The sequence below is a fragment of the Cinclus cinclus genome, chromosome 9 (genome assembly GCF_963662255.1).
Source record: "Cinclus cinclus chromosome 9, bCinCin1.1, whole genome shotgun sequence".
Classification (NCBI taxonomy): Eukaryota; Metazoa; Chordata; class Aves; order Passeriformes; family Cinclidae; genus Cinclus; species Cinclus cinclus.
This window is the reverse complement of record NC_085054.1, coordinates 25,686,724-25,703,894: the sequence shown is the minus strand read 5'-3', so window position 1 is coordinate 25,703,894 and position 17,171 is coordinate 25,686,724. Positions and strand designations below refer to the sequence as shown.

Genomic DNA, 17,171 nt, shown 5'->3' with positions numbered 1-17,171 from the left:
AGTTTTCAAAAAATACTATTTAAAACTTATCTCCAAAATGTTGTCACGAATTGTTCAGAAATTTGACAGCAAATACTATAAATTATAGATGTTAATTTTCATTCATTAAAAGTTCTTCAAAGAGCATTTGAAAGAGAGATGAAAAGCATTAACTTGTACTAGTAGTAGGCAGATTCCAATACTTAGAAGTCATGATAGCAAATGCAAATTGAGCTTTCTAAACCAAGGCTCTTAAAGCATGTTATTAAGTATTTTCCTTATCAATTTGAGCAGCAGTGTGGGGCTTTAAAAGGACCAGGTATGGGGGTCTCCACTAGTACTGGGCAGATGGACCAGTACTACTCAGTTTTATGCTGCCTCATTTACTTAGTGTTTTGCAATCCTTAATGTGCACAGCTGGCAGCTGAATGCAGGTTTGATACTAACAGTTTAGACATCTTTAGATGTAGCAGATGGAAAATTTTACACAAATAAAGTAGGAGAAAGTGTGCAATTAGGTTTTTATCTGCAGTTACATGATGCATCCTGTGCTTTCGTTTAGAACATCACCTTGGTGGGTGGTCATCATCTTCCCTTGCACCAAAGCTGTACCTTCTTGACACCACACTTGATGCTGGATTCCTGCCCAAGCACCAAACTTCTGTTATTGTTGAGTGTGAAGGAAATCAGAAACGCAGCAATCAGCAAAAGACAAAGGCAGACCAGCAGTGTGATTCCAGCAGCCCAGTACATTATGGTTGCATTCCATGGGAGTTAAGTCATGATGGTAAAAGCCTTGGCAGGATTTTTTTTTTTCAATAGTTTATTCATGATGTTCATTATTATGAGCTGTAAAGACTATGAGAATTTCATTTTTTAAATGTCTTATGGAATGTATCACTTTCTTAGATCTTGTAGACATGCTGTGGAAACCATAACATAAGAGTTACTTACAATAACTCATTTTAATCCCATCTGCTAAGTATGACAACATTAGCATTTCCACTTAATTAAAAACACCCTTAAAGCAGCAATGTTTTAATCACTCCATTTTATTTACTCTCCTCCGGTGTCACTTATAATTGTAACTTTTTATTTTTTAATAATGAGGGATTTTTTTTCTCTATGCATCACACAAAAAAGTGCTGTCGATAATTAGCAGTCTTCTGTTATTACTAGACTCAGGTGTCACAACTGTGTCTCATCCTCATTACAGTAAAAAATTTCACCTATCAGATTCATTATTGCTAGATAATGCGACTGAGAGCCTTAGCAGGCCCTCCAGAAAAGTAATTCAGCCAGGCAAAATTATCAGCTAATTATATTTAGAATCAAAAGCCCAACAACTATTTGCAGATAAATTGTATGAATTGAAGTGAGTAGACCTGAATATTAAGATTCATAGATTTAGCAGATGATTTGTTAATTGGAATAAAAAGACCATTTACTAGCCATTTTAACAATAGATCAATCGGAACTCTTATTTATTATTTAACTACTAGTGCTTAAGGATTGAAATGAAGAGTAATTGTATTATTGTTATGATATAATACTTTTCTGGGAAAGGACAGAAATGCATGAAATTAAAGTATTCCCTGTGCATCCTCACACCAAAGTCTGTGTCAGTGTGAGCTTTGCCCAGTTTGATTGGATTGTTAGGTCTTGACAACTGGAAGGTGTAAGTTTTGTAGTAAAACTTACTACTCACAGCAGGGACTGGCCAGAAAAATACACCCAAACTTTGGTGCAGAAAGGTAGAAAAGGAGTATGCAAATAAGATCATTTGCAAATGAACGAACTCCAAATTTTTAACTTTCATCTAGCAAACCATGGAGGCATTAAATTCTGATTTTACTAATTCATGATCCTGGTAGAGGTTTTTTGAAAAGGGAAATTTCATACTCAAAGGATGACTCAGTTCCCATCTTGGCCTGCAGTTTTGTTTTAGGGAGCTGTTCTTTTTTTCTTTTCTTTTTTTTTTTTTAATTTCCATGCAGACGATATGATTAAAAAGCAAATATTTTAACATAACTTAGTGATCTGAGCTATTACTGAAATGTCCACAGTTTCACTCTTTTTTTTTTTCCTCCTAGATTAAAGAAAACTTTAAAAATCTATTTGCTTTGACATATGACACAATATTTAAGAACTGAAATCATCAATTAAATCACACATCAGAAACATTTCCCTTTGGTAAAAAATATAGTGCTAGACGATGTACACTTTGAAATTGTTGTTAATGTTTAAAATGCAATCTGAAGTGCATATGTTATTTAAAAAAAAACAACATAAATTACAAATTTTAAAAGTTTATGGAAAAAAAAACAGCAGTCACTACTTAGCAAAAGCATTTGCAGAAAAATGTGTCTTTGGGGTTTGTGGATATGCATAGTTTTCTAGCATGAAAGCTGAATGTGTTTCTCTTTATTTTCTTTTTCTTTTTTCTTTCCTGTTTAAAATTGTGTAGAACTAAAGGGAACAGAGTCCTTTCACGGTACCTCTAATAAAGTGCCAAACCTGACATTGATATGAAGGTAGCAAAAGCCTTTGGGTTGTCACTGAAAATAGAAAAGGTGAACATTGACAAGATTTCAGATTTTTTTTTTATTCTGGGGAATGAGAGAAACTGAAGTTAAAAATAAAGTCCTCGTATGGTCAACATGTTGGAGGAAATTCAAAGCCTCTCATAAAATAAACATATTTTAAGAAGTGTTTTGAATTTCACTGTGTAATTTCTGGCCAACAGAAATTACAGTTGTATCTTTGGAAGGACGTTGTGTCAGATCAATGGTCATTATGTGAAAAAAATAAATTGAAATCTAGATGCCTTTAACCCATTCAGCTGTTAAAAACATGAATTCCAAGGGGAACAGCTCTGCTACTGGAAAACTTTGCACCACAGTGGTGCAATTCTAAAATATTTGGGTTTGATGTTACGGGAGATATGTAAAATGTTCCTTGGGAGAAAAAAAAAAAAAACAAAGGAAAAAAAAACAAAAAAAAAAAAGCCAAACAAGTAGAAAGCCTCCTGCGCTTTGGCAAATGAATTTCACCAGTGATTATTAAAAAATACAATTTATATCCTGAAACATAAAGGAAATTATCCAAAGCATATGAAAAAGCTGAAATATCCCAGCTTGGAGCATGCTGCAAGTGGTTCCTGGGTTATATTTATCTGTAACCTTTGGAGTCTGGAAGTCTGAGGGGAATATCTGCTGTGCCAGGTGAGCGTGGTGTGTGTGTCTGCGAGCACACCCTGGTGTGGCCAACGTGCCCCGTGTTTTCCAGCAGCATTATTAAGCAAAGCCGTCCATACTTCACCATGTTGTTACATGTGTCTGTCTGCTGATTATAAAATGTGTTAAACAGTATTTAAAAAACAAAAAAATGCAGAGCTGCGCTTTGATTTATTCAGCGAACAAAACATATGCTCGCTGTTCTGTTCTATGTAATTCATATGATCAATAAAATTTTCTTTAAAAAGAGCAACTTTGGCATTTAGAAGGATTATGCTGCTGAAGGGAAAAAAAAAAAAAAAGTTTCCCTCTTGCTGCATGCAGGCAACCTCAAGGCTCTTGCACAGAAATAAGTTTTTTGGCTGACTAATGTCTATTTTTGTGTATTTGTGATTTCTAATCCTCAGGATCGAGGCTGTGCATTGTGGCTGTTACCCGCTGTGTCCCAAAGCCTTGGTGTACCCAGAGATATTTCCAGGTAGCTGCTTTGTTGCCTATTCCTTCTGCTGAAACGTAGTAACGTGATTCCTGCTAAAATCCAAAGTTTGGGAATAAACTTGAGTGAAAGCAATTGTTTATTTGGCAAGCCAACATGTTAGTGTTAAGGCAAATTTTATGTGTTTTAATACATTAGACGAAGTTTATATTTGCCATCTGTTCTTTTAAGATAACACAAAAGCAAGTTTTGAAATAGCATTCTTCATTGTTAGCATACACATCCCGTAATGATAGATTTTTGTTAAAAGGTCACTGATGCTGCAATGGTTTGCAGATTTTTTTTTTTGATACACAGAAGATAAAAAAAAGCCAGGCCTGAAAATCACACCAAATTATTTAAACAATTTAATACTTAATAGTATGCAACTGCAGTACAGGATACACACTAATGTAGTACCAGTTCTTCGAAAAATCTCATCACTAAATGTATCACATATGCATTGTGTTACATTAGAATAATGTATTTTAATCACCCAAAGGAGATGTCTAAACAGCACAACTACACAGTCTTATTTAGCATTAAACATCCTTGTGAGCTGAGGTAACCTTATAAAATCATGCTTAAATAATGTAAAACACGAGGCGGCACAGAGCAATATGCATTTTTAATTAGTAAAGTGACTAATATCGAGTGTGTGCTTTGAGGTTTTTGTTTCATTAAAAATGTATCTGTTTTTCCTGCAGCTGAATATCTGTATTCTACACCTGAACAGCTTTTTAAAAGGCTTCAGAATTTCTGCAAGAGACCAGATATTGTAAGGAGACATCTCTATAAGGTAGCTGTTTGGAATAGTTTTAGATGATATAATGCCATATTGAAGTACAAAGGGAAAAAAAAACCCTTAAAAAAACAACATTTAATTAACATACTAATGTTTAAAGGAAACATGCTAGGGAGGGATATTAGTCGTTACACTAACAAGGATTAATTAAACTAGATGCCAGTTGTATTAACCTAGGTCTTATGAAATACGTGCACTTAATGCATGCTACATGTTTTTTTTTTTTTAATTTACTGTTTTCTAAAATGACTGTCCTTTACATTTGGACCCAAGAGGCTTATAAAAATGAACCTGGATTAATGCAACTCATTAGTTTAAAAGGAAAATAAAAGAAAGATCCTACGGTTATACTAATGAGTATAAGCCTACCTTCCTATCCTAATTTACTCCTCAAAAAATGCAGGTGGCAGGTATCAGGTAAGATTTCTGTGGTGTCTGGAATGATTTGAGTGATTTTCATAATTACAATTATTTTAAATCTTTGCTTGAAAAGGTGTACTGAGCATTAAAGTTCATTGGGAGCATAATTTGCTGGTATATATCATGTCCCCTTCTTTGCAGATATTTCTGTAGAGAAAGTCCAGGTTCAGTGGCAAACTCTCCATTCAGGTTTTGCTCAAGTGTTCGATGCTAGGCTGACTTTCATGGTTTTAAGTGGTGTATTTACAATGATGGGAGTCACACTTTTCTTTTTTCTTTAGTTTGAATGTAGATGAAGCAGTACATTTTATATTATTCCAGTGAAGAGTCGTTACTACACGATGCTGCTTTCAGATGAACAACTGCAGTTCTTTGCATTGTGATTCATACATATACAGCAGTTTTTGACTTTTACTGTCCTGGCTCTGCTGTGGGCAGGTTCGATACACATCACCCCTGCATGACAGAGGTGTTTCAGATCGTGAAAACCCCTGAATTCAGCTGAAACTATTAAAGGCTTGGGAGGGGTGGTGCATGGAAATGCTCCTCGTGTTAACCCGTGCGACACAAATGCACTTCTGGGAGCGTTCCCTGGCTGTCGCCATCCAGCCTCACTGTTAATGAGCAGGTCAAGTAATCTCCTCCTTAATTTGGAGTCTCATGCTGCCAAAAGACCCAACCTCATGCCTCCACTTCCCTCCCTCCCTCTGAGGTCCAGAAAGTGTTGAATCTTGCTGTGTTCTGTCTGCCTTTCTCCCCCTTCCCGCACACACCTATCAGGAGCAGCAAGGGCTTAGCCCACGCCTTGACTTTTTTTGTGACCTAAAAATAGGCATCTGCATAATGATACATCAAAGATGATGTTGTTTCTGCAGGAAACAGTTAAACCTCAAGAAAGAAAAAAAAAAAAAAGAACCAAAAATGCAATTTAACACCCAATTTCAAGCTCATTATCTTTCATTGTCTATTAACTTGGCAATGGTTCAGAAGGTAGCTCATAATAGTTTAAAATGCTGACTGAACACTTCCAGTGTTCAGCATTACTTCTTGAGTCAATAGTATCATAGAGTTAGGCATGGGGGGCTTCAAAGGGAAAGCAGTCCTTAAATGTTTACCTTGGCATTTCCCAATGCTTTAAGCTCAGCTAATGGTTGCATTCACATGGATCTTCTCCCACATGGATCCCCAGCTCCTGAACACAGAGCCAAGGCATGCAAAAAATACTGATATAGAATAGTACAGGTCGAAAATGTGTGTGCAAGCCCTGTAGACAAAATGCTGATTTGCTTGAAGGATTTTTTTTCTCTTTTTTTAAGAATTCCTTTGGATGATTAGTAGGCAGAAGATGAAGGTATTTATCCTGCCCCTCATGCATGGGATTTGCAGATCTTCTGAGTGTCAGAGCTGAACCTTTGCAACAGGTAGCAATGGAGCTGAGTGGGGGATTGTTTTAAAATGAGGAAAGCAGAGCCTAATCCAGCACCTGTGAGCACCAGAGGAGATATCCCTGTTGTCTTTAATAGGCTTTGGATCAGCTCGGAGAACACTGTTAGAGTTGTCTTTTCTTGCTTGCACCCACGCACACCTACTCTTCCTTCACAGTGGACCATCCACAAAACCTCCTGGAAAAATGCTAGCTTAGAGCTGTGCTGTTAAGATCATTACAGCTGGAGTGATGCTAAGGTAGCTGCATAGAGTGAAATCCTGAAGGCTATGCAGCACTTGCATTGTATTTTCACTTTTTTCAGATAATTATTAAGGAGAGATAATATTATCTCTGCTTTAGTGGACTAGAAAAGGGATGCCAGCACAAGAGTCAATGCTAACCAGCTCCTTGTCATTCAGAAACCATCCTGCCATACTCTCTGCTTTGAGTTTAGCAAGTATCTGTGAAATTTTGGAAGTAGAAATGCTTTAAAAGCTAGTAGTGCTTTTCTGTGCTGATTGAGGATTCTGCTCCACAAGTTGGGAAGTAATCACCTTGGCTTATCCTTTTACATATTGTTGGGATTTTATTACTCAAGATATCTATAATAATTAGACAGTGGCTAATTAAACAGGCAGTTTATTCCTTCAGATGTCCTCAATGCTCGTGCTGACAAAATTAGTGGCAGAAAGGAGATAAATGGCAGCAGGGCAGTGGGCTTAGGGACTGGACATAGGGAATATCCCTGTGAAAATTCACACACCAAGGCTTTAAACTGTTGTAGCTTAACTCCATGGAGCAGATTCATGCTGGCAGACTTTTAAAAATGTTCATAATGTAAGCACCTATGGAAACCTTTCCAGATGATGTATTGCTCACTCTGTGTATTCACACAGCACTCAGGGCTGGCTCATCTGCATTTCAACCTTGCCTTCTGCCGGTTATTAGCAGAAGATTGAGATGAGAGGGAAGCAAATCTCATTTGTTATCAATTATTTGTTCTGTTCCAGTTTCATGGAATCAAACTCTAGTTCTGGGTGGTTTTGCTTGCCAAGGAAAGCACAGGAATGAAGCAAGTAACAACAACAGGGCATTGGTCTGGGCACACCCCAGGACCTGTTAGTGCCCTATCTAGTAGATTTAAAGTTGAAACAAAACAAATAAAATAAAACAGGGCAAAGCATTTGTTTCTGCGTTATTTTTTTTTTAAGTTTACCTTTCAGCTTCCTTACTTGAGTTTCTTAATTTAAAACAGCATGTATGAAGAGTATACAGTGGAAAGGGACAAGAAGAGTTGCCAAAAGCCAGGCATGGAAGGAGCTGACAACTTTAAATAATCTCTCCCAGCCCTCCCAGCTGAATGAGTGCTGGGTGACATGCTGTCAGCTTCAGTTCCTACAGAAAAATCCTACTCTCACTCATGCTTGTTTAATGGAGAAAAGAATTTGGCCCACTTTCTGACATTCATCTTCTCATTTCCATCACACTACAGAAGCTCACCTGCCTATGAAAAGACACATGGCGTGATTTTTTTCTTTCTGACACCACTGTAGAAGGAAGTCTGCTGAATTCAAAGGGATTAAACTGCTGTAAAATCAAATTAAGATCCCGGTTAGACCGTAGACCTCTGAATTGTTTCCAGTCTCAGGATTTGGCTGTATAGGGCAGTTGTAACAAAACTTTCTTTTTTTTTTTTTTTCTTTTTCTTTCCTTTTCTTTTTTCTCTTATTTGAGATAAAGCAGTATCTTGGGTATTTCAGGGACACGTGTAGAAGAGAAAACTGCTCCTGGTCCAGCTTTCATATTTAGGCAAAGCTGAGGAAGCAGCAGGAGGCATACTCAGTGTAAGATACAGGCATTGGGCACATGAGGATGCAGGGGAGCCTGATGCCAGATGTCCCACCAGCCACTCAGCCCTGCTGTTCACAGTTTCTGTACAGGCCATGTGAGAGCCAGGGATGGTACCTCTGCCTTTATTCTTACTCAATCCCCAGCAAAACTCCATGAAAAATTCATTTTTTCCCTAAGCAGCCTGGTCTAGTGGAAGGTGTCCCTGCCCATGGCAGGAGCTTGGAACAAGATGGTCCTTAAGGGCCTTTCCAACCCAAACCATTCCGTGATTCTATGATGGTGTTTAAATAATTTCCTTAATTAGCTCAGGTTTTCCCCACCTTCAGTTGTGTTGAGTGTCTTCTTGTTCTGGAGCTGGTCACCTGGAAGCAGGAGTTCCCCATCCATCTTTAGTGTACCATCCATTCTTTTATAAACATTTGTCAAACATGTACAGTATCCCAGTCTTTTCAGTCTCTCCTTGTGAATGTTATTCCATGTTTATATTCTAATATCTTATCATTCAAGCCATTCTGATGTTTGAGAGCTGTTTTTGTGCTGGTGTGATCATTGCTTTAGAGAATTCTGGGCCGTGCCATCAGTTTATGTGATGTGTAGTAACTCTGATAATTCCCAACCTGTTCGTTATGGAGACAGTCCTACTGTTTACTTTTTAATGGTGAATGTATATTGAGCAGATGTTTGCTTACAGTGTTCTCCAGATCTTTTGTCCCAGGCTGATAAAGTTAATTCAGAGCTTTATAGGGTATGCAAATAGTGCAAGTATTTCCATCCATCCTGCTGGCTTTCTGTTCATTACCAGAGCATGTTTGCAGAGTTAAAAAAGAAGGAATTGTATTGAATTTCTGCTTTTACCTGGCTAGCATTAGGTGCAGGTCAGAAGGAGGTTAGAAACACAAATGAGAAACTTGTATTTGCCTCTCGAGCTGCTCAGTTTCCTATGAACGTGATTTAAAATGGTTTCAGAGGTGGTTTAGATCTGCTTCTCAGAGTCTGTGGGGGAATGTTACAGGAACTCTGGAGTGCAGAACTCTGTGTCCATGCTCTGCCATTTCTGTTGCAGTGCTTAGGCATGTGATCCTAAGCAAAATGTGTAAAACATAAGGATTTTTGTTATGTAAAAGAAAACTGCTATTACTTGTTTGGACCACAGAGTCACAGACTAGTTAAGGAAGATGCCTCTGGAGGTCACCAGCCCAGCCTCTACTCAAAGCAGGGCCAGTTACAAAGTAGGACCTGACTTCAGACTTGGATTAAATTGCTCAGGATCACATCCAGGTTAGACTCAAGTCTTGACATTTTCATTCCCATGTATGGCTGATACAGTGAAACCCCTCTCTAGCTTAGGGGTTTGCACAGGTGGGAAGGTGGGCTGGTCTTTGGGATACAATTTAAGCATTTTGGGTGAACCTTAGGTCTTCAAGTCACTGTGGTAGAGGGAGGTCAGCCTGGCTAACATGGATTCTCACTGTGGAAGAAATAAGCTAGCAGGAAGGGAGTTGGAGTTGCCTAATTTTTGGGATACAGTCATAGATAAATGGATATATGTGCAGATATGTGTGTAGGTAGCCTGCACCTGAACTCTGTGGGCTTGTCTTGCTCTTGGCTCTCAGAGTAAATATCCAGGAGACTCCAGCTCTCCGAAAATCACAGAACCATAGAAATACTTAGGTTGGAAAAGACTCTTAAGATCATTGAGTCCAAGCATTAATCCCACATTTCCATGATCACCATGTTCCCAAGTGTTGGTCTGTTTCTCACAGCAGTTGGCTGCACTTGCAGAGTAGGACTAAAGCAATTATGGGGGAAACTTTCAATATAAACACCAGGACTTGGAGCTTTTTATTCTGACAGTATTAGATACCTTCCAGGGGAGTTTTAGCAAGCAAATGAAAACTGGCAGATGAGCCACAGCCACTTCAAAACAGTAGATGAAGAAATGGGTCAAAGGAAATAGGAAGAAAAGTTGCAAAAAGCTTGAAAAACTTTTTATTTGTTTTTAAGTACAGTTCATTTAAATTACCTTGAGAAAAAGAAACCCATTGTTTTCCCAATGTCTTAGTCAGTCAGTGTGTTCTGAGCCATCCTATGCAAGATACTGCGCAGATTTTTCATCCAAAATGTAATGCTTTTATTTTTTAAAGACAGCAAGAATGAGGTGAGATTTCAAAGGCAAATACAAGAAACTGCAGAACTGACCCGTTTGATCAGGGAAATACTGTTTCAATACACCTCTGCTGAAGTGCATTAAGTAGCTGTGCATTGTGCCTCACAGTGCACTCAATTCATGTAAAGCAGTGGTCTCTTTTGAGGGTGGTTTCCAGAGGTGCTTGGAGTTTGAAAAATGAACTCCAAAAATTATTGCTACAAACTGTTTTCCACCTTGATTCTTCCCCCCTTACTCACTTGCAGAGTGAAGGAGCTGTATCACAGAGTAGATTTGACCCAATACAAATTGGCTCTGTAAATCATTCCAGTCTTGCCTGCCAAATCTCAGGTTTTGTGTGGAAAATTAATTTCTAAATCCTAATTTTGTTAAGGCGATTTTTTTTAAAGTGCATAAAATCTACACTAAATCAGTACTGTGTGCTTGAACTCCAACTGTCCTGAAAGAGCTAGTCTGAGTGGATAAACACTCCTTATTAAATTCTAAAGGTTAACTCTGAAGTCTAATGATGGCAGAGTAGATATTAAGTGCTTTAGTTCTGATCTTAGGACACTAGAAACAAGTTGATTACTTAATGAAAAATACTGTCCTGCTTCGGACATTATGCTGGTTGTTCTTTGCTTCTTTTGATCTCCACATATTTAGGAACTGCTGATGGAATGATAGTGATGGGATTTTATTCCTTGAAAAAAATGAATGCCCGGAACTTTTCAGAGTTACCACTCCTAAAAAAAAAAAAAAAAAAAAAAAAAAAAACAAAAAAAACCCCACTTATTCTCAAGTAAAGCCCAGAGTGATGATGGTCTAGTGGTTCTGGCATGTCTGAGGGTGAGAGGGACACACTGGTCTCTGAGGGTGTTCAGTCTTTGACGTGCACACTGGGACCAGCAGTAAAGTAGACAGAGCAAATAACCTGGGCCTGATGACCAGCTTACCTGTCTTAAAAAAAAATTGAATTCACCCTGTTTTTAAATGTGTTCTTTGACCAATTGGCTTCCACCCCTCCTGAAATCCTTCCTGCACCTTGTGTCCCAGCCTCTAACACAGTTCCCTGTGCTTCTGTCTTGTGCTTCCTCGCAGGGCGACACGGCCGGGTTTTCTTGGGCAGCGCTCGGCAGTAAATTCAGGTCTCTGCTCGCAGCAGAACCGAAGGAAGATTTGTGACAGATGGGGCTAAGTCACAAACTTGCAGCCTCAGGCAGAATTGTGGAAGTTTCCAGAGTGTGCCCATATTTACCTGATCAGAGAGAAAAGAAAATCTGCAGAGGAAGCCGAGCCTGGCTGCTTGTCATAGCTGACACAGAGCCATCTGCCACAAACCTGTGGCGGCTTCAGATCTCCAATCCCTGCCACCACCCCAGCTCAAATTAAATACAGATTCTTAGAGACGTTATGATGGTTACACATGTCCTCGGCATCACATGCAGGAGACTGTTCAAAAAAAATATGTGGCCTGTTGTGTAACCGCACTCATGTATCCCATATGTGGTGCCACATTGAATTTCCGGTTGAATCTGTTTTTATCCTTTGTACTGGATGACATGGTGCCTGAATTCTTTCTTTTCGCCGACACGATGGCAGCCAAGCTGCAGCTTCAAACGCTCACACTTGGCTGAGTTTCTACCTAGGTTGCCAGGTTATCATTGGAGCCTTATTGTGTCCTCAAAGGGCCACAGGGCCTGAAAGGAGGATCCGAATGCTGCTGGACTAATTGGGCAGCCATCTCTGGGTTGTTGGGAGGCAAAGGGCTGCTTGAGCACTTCTCTCTCTCTCTCTCTCTCTCTCTCTCTCTCCTTTTTTTTTTTTTTTTTGCAAATTAATGACTCTCTGGCAAAGGGGTTTTTAAGTGAAGGTATTAATAAGGGGGTCTGGCAGGTAATCCCATGATTCGTGGAGTTACATTTGCATTTAATTAATCTTAAAGAAAGCTGAAAGATAAACAGCTGTAATTCAAACTAGCATGGGAAATATGCTACATGGTGCCATCTATCCGATAAAATGAAAGCCGAGACACTTGTTTTATTTCTCTCAAGGATGGAGAACAAACAGATAACAATCAAAATACTTCCAATAAAAACCAGTAGTTTAAATGTAATGGCAGTTCATCAAGAATCTTTGCATCCAGTTGCAAATACAGTCTTTTAAAGATAAATCACTTATGATTCCAGTAGTCAAGCTGCAATATTTGTTGATGTAAAATGTTTTGAAGATGTAGATTGTACAATAAATTTTTAATAAAGTGCCCACTGCAATTTTTAATTAGCATATCTCATTCATGTATAAGTGTGTACATCTATCTGTATGTTTATCACCGTGCATATCCTTGTATCAGAGTCAATGAATGCAATTGTGTCTTTTTCTGATGAACTAGAATTTGGCTTGCAAGCGATAATAAAACCTTATGGCAATCCCAAGATTTTCAACTCTGGTTTGGGAAGAAGCAGGAAGAGGACTCTGGGTAAGGTGTTATGATGTGAAGCCTGGCAAGACTTGTCTGTGCAGACAGGTGTGGTCTCAGCTTCCCATGGATCAGGCAAGGCAGCTCCTGTACCTGAAAGGGGTGAAAGGTACAGGCTGGTCCTCCTCCCCATGAGTGTCTTTGTGACTTTTGACACCATTAAGAAGCTGAAATGTCATTGTTCAGTGTGAGAAAGAACTTGTGTTACTTCTTGTTACTTCTTGTCAGGGAGACCCAATGGAATGTGTTTGGTTGTTCTCCTAGTACTGCAGGGTGGTAATTTTGCAGTGATCATCTCTCTGAATGCAGGTTCCTCCTCCTTTCTGCTCAGCCAAATCCCATCTTGGCTTTAGGCATTGCTGGTGGCTGGGTGGACATGATTTTCCCCAGGGCATAGGCCTGGTGGTCATCCCTGCCTTGCACTCCTACCAGAGTGTATCATAGATGTTCACCAATGTCATCACACCTTGCACCTGCAAACTGGAATATTTTTTGACTTTACTGCTGGGGAAACTGAGGCATAGTGCAGTTGTAACAAACTGCTTCAAGTATCACAGTGAGTCATCCTCCAAACCAATAAAAAGGAAAGAGGAGATGCTGTAATGCTGCACTCGGGCTTGTGGTGAGCAGACTCAAAACATCAAAGTTGTGTGGTTTTCACTCAAAGGCTCCTGCTATCCTCAGGGCACACCCTCATCAGCCTCATGGCCAGAGGAGGTCTCACCCAGCTCCTTGGCAAGGTGGAGGTCTGCCCTGCTGAACTTACTGACAGTGATACTTCAACCATGCCCAGCTCTGTCTGGTGAGCAAGGCTTTGCCTTGGTGGAAAAATCTTCCCTTTTTATGAACCCTTGCAATGTTTTATAATGGAAGCTCTGTGAGGAGTTTAATTGCAGGGTAAGAAATAGCAATGCTGTGTTATCTCCTGGTATTTCTTTACATTCTTAGTGAAGATGCACAGCTGGTCTGGAGCAAGGATCCCTGGAAGTGAACAAGGCTGAATTGGACAGGGCTTGGAGCAGCCTGTTCTGGTGGAAGGTGGCCTTTCCCATGGCAGGGGTTGGAACTGGATGAGTTTAAAGATCCCTTCCAACCCATACCATTCTGATTCTGTGTCCTTACCACATCATAGGTTGTCTCAGGGGACACCCTGGCCAGTCTGAGGTCCTCAGTCAAGAGAGTGATGTAGGACTGCCAGGTAGCCAGAGGTGATACTTGCAGGACTTCCAGGTAGTCAGAGGAGATGTTTCGCCCAGACAGTGTCTCCTTCAGCACTGCAGACTGAAACAATCTACGGAGTTTTGTCTCTCAGTTTCAGCAGAGGAAACAAGAGTGTCACCCCGTGCTGCTTCATTTCAACCGCTCACTTCAGAAGGTCAGGGGGACAAATTGGGATCTCGGTCCCATTGTTCCTACACACATGAGTAAGCAGTGAATGCAGACACATAATCCCGTGAGTAGAGCAAGAGGTAATTGAACCTTGACTTACTTTCATATTTATTGATGTTTCACCTGCACTAATACAGTGGCGCCAAAGCTTTGAGATGAGTTTGAGTGCAGAGTCAGAGCTGGGTTTTCCCAACTCTGTGCCAGCCTCACCAGACAGCGCCCTGACCAGACAGCTCCTCCTGCATCAGTATCAGGCCAGGCACCTAATCCTACAATCCTTTTGTTTTAGCATTTGAGAGCACAGGAAACACAGGTTTATTCCACATAAGAATTGTCTTCTCCCATATAATAGAAAGGAAAATCCTAAAACAATTAGGGAATTCTGTAGCAAACCGTTTCCAGCATTCCTAGCCCCACTCCGGTGCTGCAGGCACAGCAAGGAGCCATGGCACCGACCAGCTTCCATCCCTGTTTGCAGCACTGAGACCTCTGCCTCAGCTCAAAGCTGTTCTGAATTAGGTGGTTAGATTTTTCTAATTGCGTTTTTAAAGACCGAGCCAGCAGTTCATTAGAAATCACGGAGCAAATTCTGCTTCTCTATTACACCAATATAAATCTTGAATGAATTTATATCAGGATAACTGGGAGGGTAGAATGTACCTCCCATCTTGTTCCTCAGATTATTAAAAGTTAAAGGGCCTTGAAAATTAAATTCACCTTTCCCTGTTCAAGCTGTTTACTCTGTTTTTTATTCCAGAAAGGACAGTTGAAAATAATTAACCAACCTCCTTTCTGCTCATAGGCACTTGGGTTCTCATGTACTAGCCCAAGACTAGTTTGTGTGGAAACGACCAGAAGGCATTTTCTTTCAAACAAATTGTTTTCATGGGAATAATTTCCCAGAGAATTGTATTAAAACCTTTCCATGAATCCGTGATTTTTGAAAAAAAAACCAAACAAAAACAAAACAAAAAAAAACCCCTCTCATATATCCTTGATTTGGGGGACTTGGCGATGTATTTGCAGATATAAATGAGCACCTTAATGAAAGTCCTTGGGGATTTTACCTTCTAACAGGCTAACCTTATTTAACCAAAATACTTCTTAGCGTCGCTTCATCTTGCAGGAAAATTTTGCCTCTGAGTTACCAACCCTTGCAAATAAGGTTTTATAATAGAAACACTGATAGAACTTTAATTACAGGGCAATAAATAGCATCGCTGCCTAATCTTCTGATATTTCTTTAGATTCGTAGTGAAGATTCGCAGCTGTTGCTGATAATCAAGGGCTGTAGGGGTTGGAATTGTTCCCCCCACCCCGCGGAAGCAGCAGAGAGCGCGGAGCGGGAGGAGGCTGCGGGACACGGCCGCGAGTCCCGGGGAACAGGGAGGGGAATGGGGGGAATCGGGACCTTGGCATCGAGTATCCCACCCGCGGGAAAGGTTTTCCCATCGGCGGTGAATGACCGAGAGGATGAAGGTGTGGGCAAAGCAGGTTAAACGAGGCCAGTGGCAGCTGTAATGGTAAAAATGATAAATAATAAAAATCATGACAGTGATAATAACGCGAGGGGCTGGAGCCGGGGGCGATTGCTGTCGGGGCAGCCCCGCGGTGCTCTCCGCGCATCCCGGCGCATCCCGGCACATCCCAGCGCATCCCGGCGCATCCCGGCACATCCCGGCGCATCCCGGCACATCCCGGCGCATCCCGGCGCATCCCGGCACATCCCGGCACATCCCGGAGCATCCCAGCGCATCCCGGCGCATCCCGGCACATCCCGGCGCGGCGCTGCGGGTGGAGCGGAGCGGAGCGGAGCTTCCCCGGGAAGCGGGGGACGGACACGGCGCCCGCCAATTCTTATCATCGACATTATCGATAATAAAAATACTCTTTTGGAAATCGGATTCTTATGTAGCATTGCTCTACAGACCCGGCAAAGAGAAAGGCTCTCCTCTCCCCCCTCCCATCCCCGCCGTGGCTTTTCCGCGGGTGCGGAGCGGCCGCCCGTGATGCGCTGCCTTCCCCCAGCCCCTCCGGCTCTCCTGCGGTTCCTGCAGTAAAAACACAACCCCAAAAAACACCAAACGAACAAAAAATACCCCCAAGCCCCCGAAAGAAATCCCGGGCAAGGAGCGCGGCGCTGGGGAGGGATGGGAGGGATGCGTGCGAGGGGCTTAACCCTTGGAGCTTTGAAGGCAAAACAAGGAAATACGCTGGAAAAGCATGTCTGTAAACAATGATAATTAGCCTTTTCAAAAATCATAACACTGATTAAAATCTCGGATTCATTATTTATTCATCACAGAACCTCTTTGCAGACCTGGGAATAGTGATTAAAACCTAAGTGTTTCTCAATTTTGCACAGCTCGAGAGGAGCCTAAAAAGGGGTTAAAATGGAAAGGAAAGAGGAAACCAAGCAAACAGAATTCTTCTTTTAAGAACCGATACTTTCTTCTTCCCTTTCTGGCAGGAATACTCTTATTCCCCCAAATTTTGGTATTATGAAAATGTTTCTCATACTAAGTACAAGTGTTAGACTGAATCCAGTTGGTACTAAAATTGCAAACACACTTTCACTCCTAGAAAAGCCAACAGAAAGGAACTTCTTTTAACTCCATAATAGCAGGTTACAGAGTAAATGAACAACTGATGGTCAACTGGCCAATTATGGTATAAATATCCGTTGTTTACAGCGAGGTGTTAAATGAGCCTTTCGAGCACAGAGGATCAGACTGTCTAAGCTACAATTTGTGCTTCATCCCATTATGTCTCCCCGAAAAAGGCCCGTGCCGTTGTAGGTAATGTGCGCACAGAACATATTTCTCTCTGTTGATTTTAGTTTGCTTTAATTCAATACACACTCTTGTTTACTTTTTAAAATTTAAATAAATGTCAGCATTGTATAATTTCTATGTTAACAAAGCAGTGAGCAAAATCCCTTGTATGTTTATAAAATATTATTGTT

The 17,171-nt window shown here is 40.6% G+C and overlaps 1 protein-coding gene across 1 annotated transcript in view; it reads left to right on the top strand.

Moving 5' to 3' along the window:
* The window catches only part of GTDC1 (glycosyltransferase like domain containing 1), a 160,727-nt gene extending 148,013 nt beyond the window's left edge, over positions 1–12,714 (top strand). Inside the window, exons 9-11 of the mRNA XM_062498380.1 lie at positions 3,623–3,693; positions 4,398–4,489; positions 11,440–12,714. Coding sequence (XP_062354364.1) covers positions 3,623–3,693; positions 4,398–4,489; positions 11,440–11,523 — 247 coding nt within the window. The 3' untranslated portion in view covers positions 11,524–12,714. The remainder of the gene's footprint in view (positions 1–3,622; positions 3,694–4,397; positions 4,490–11,439) is intronic.
* The last annotated feature ends 4,457 nt before the right edge of the window (positions 12,715–17,171 follow it).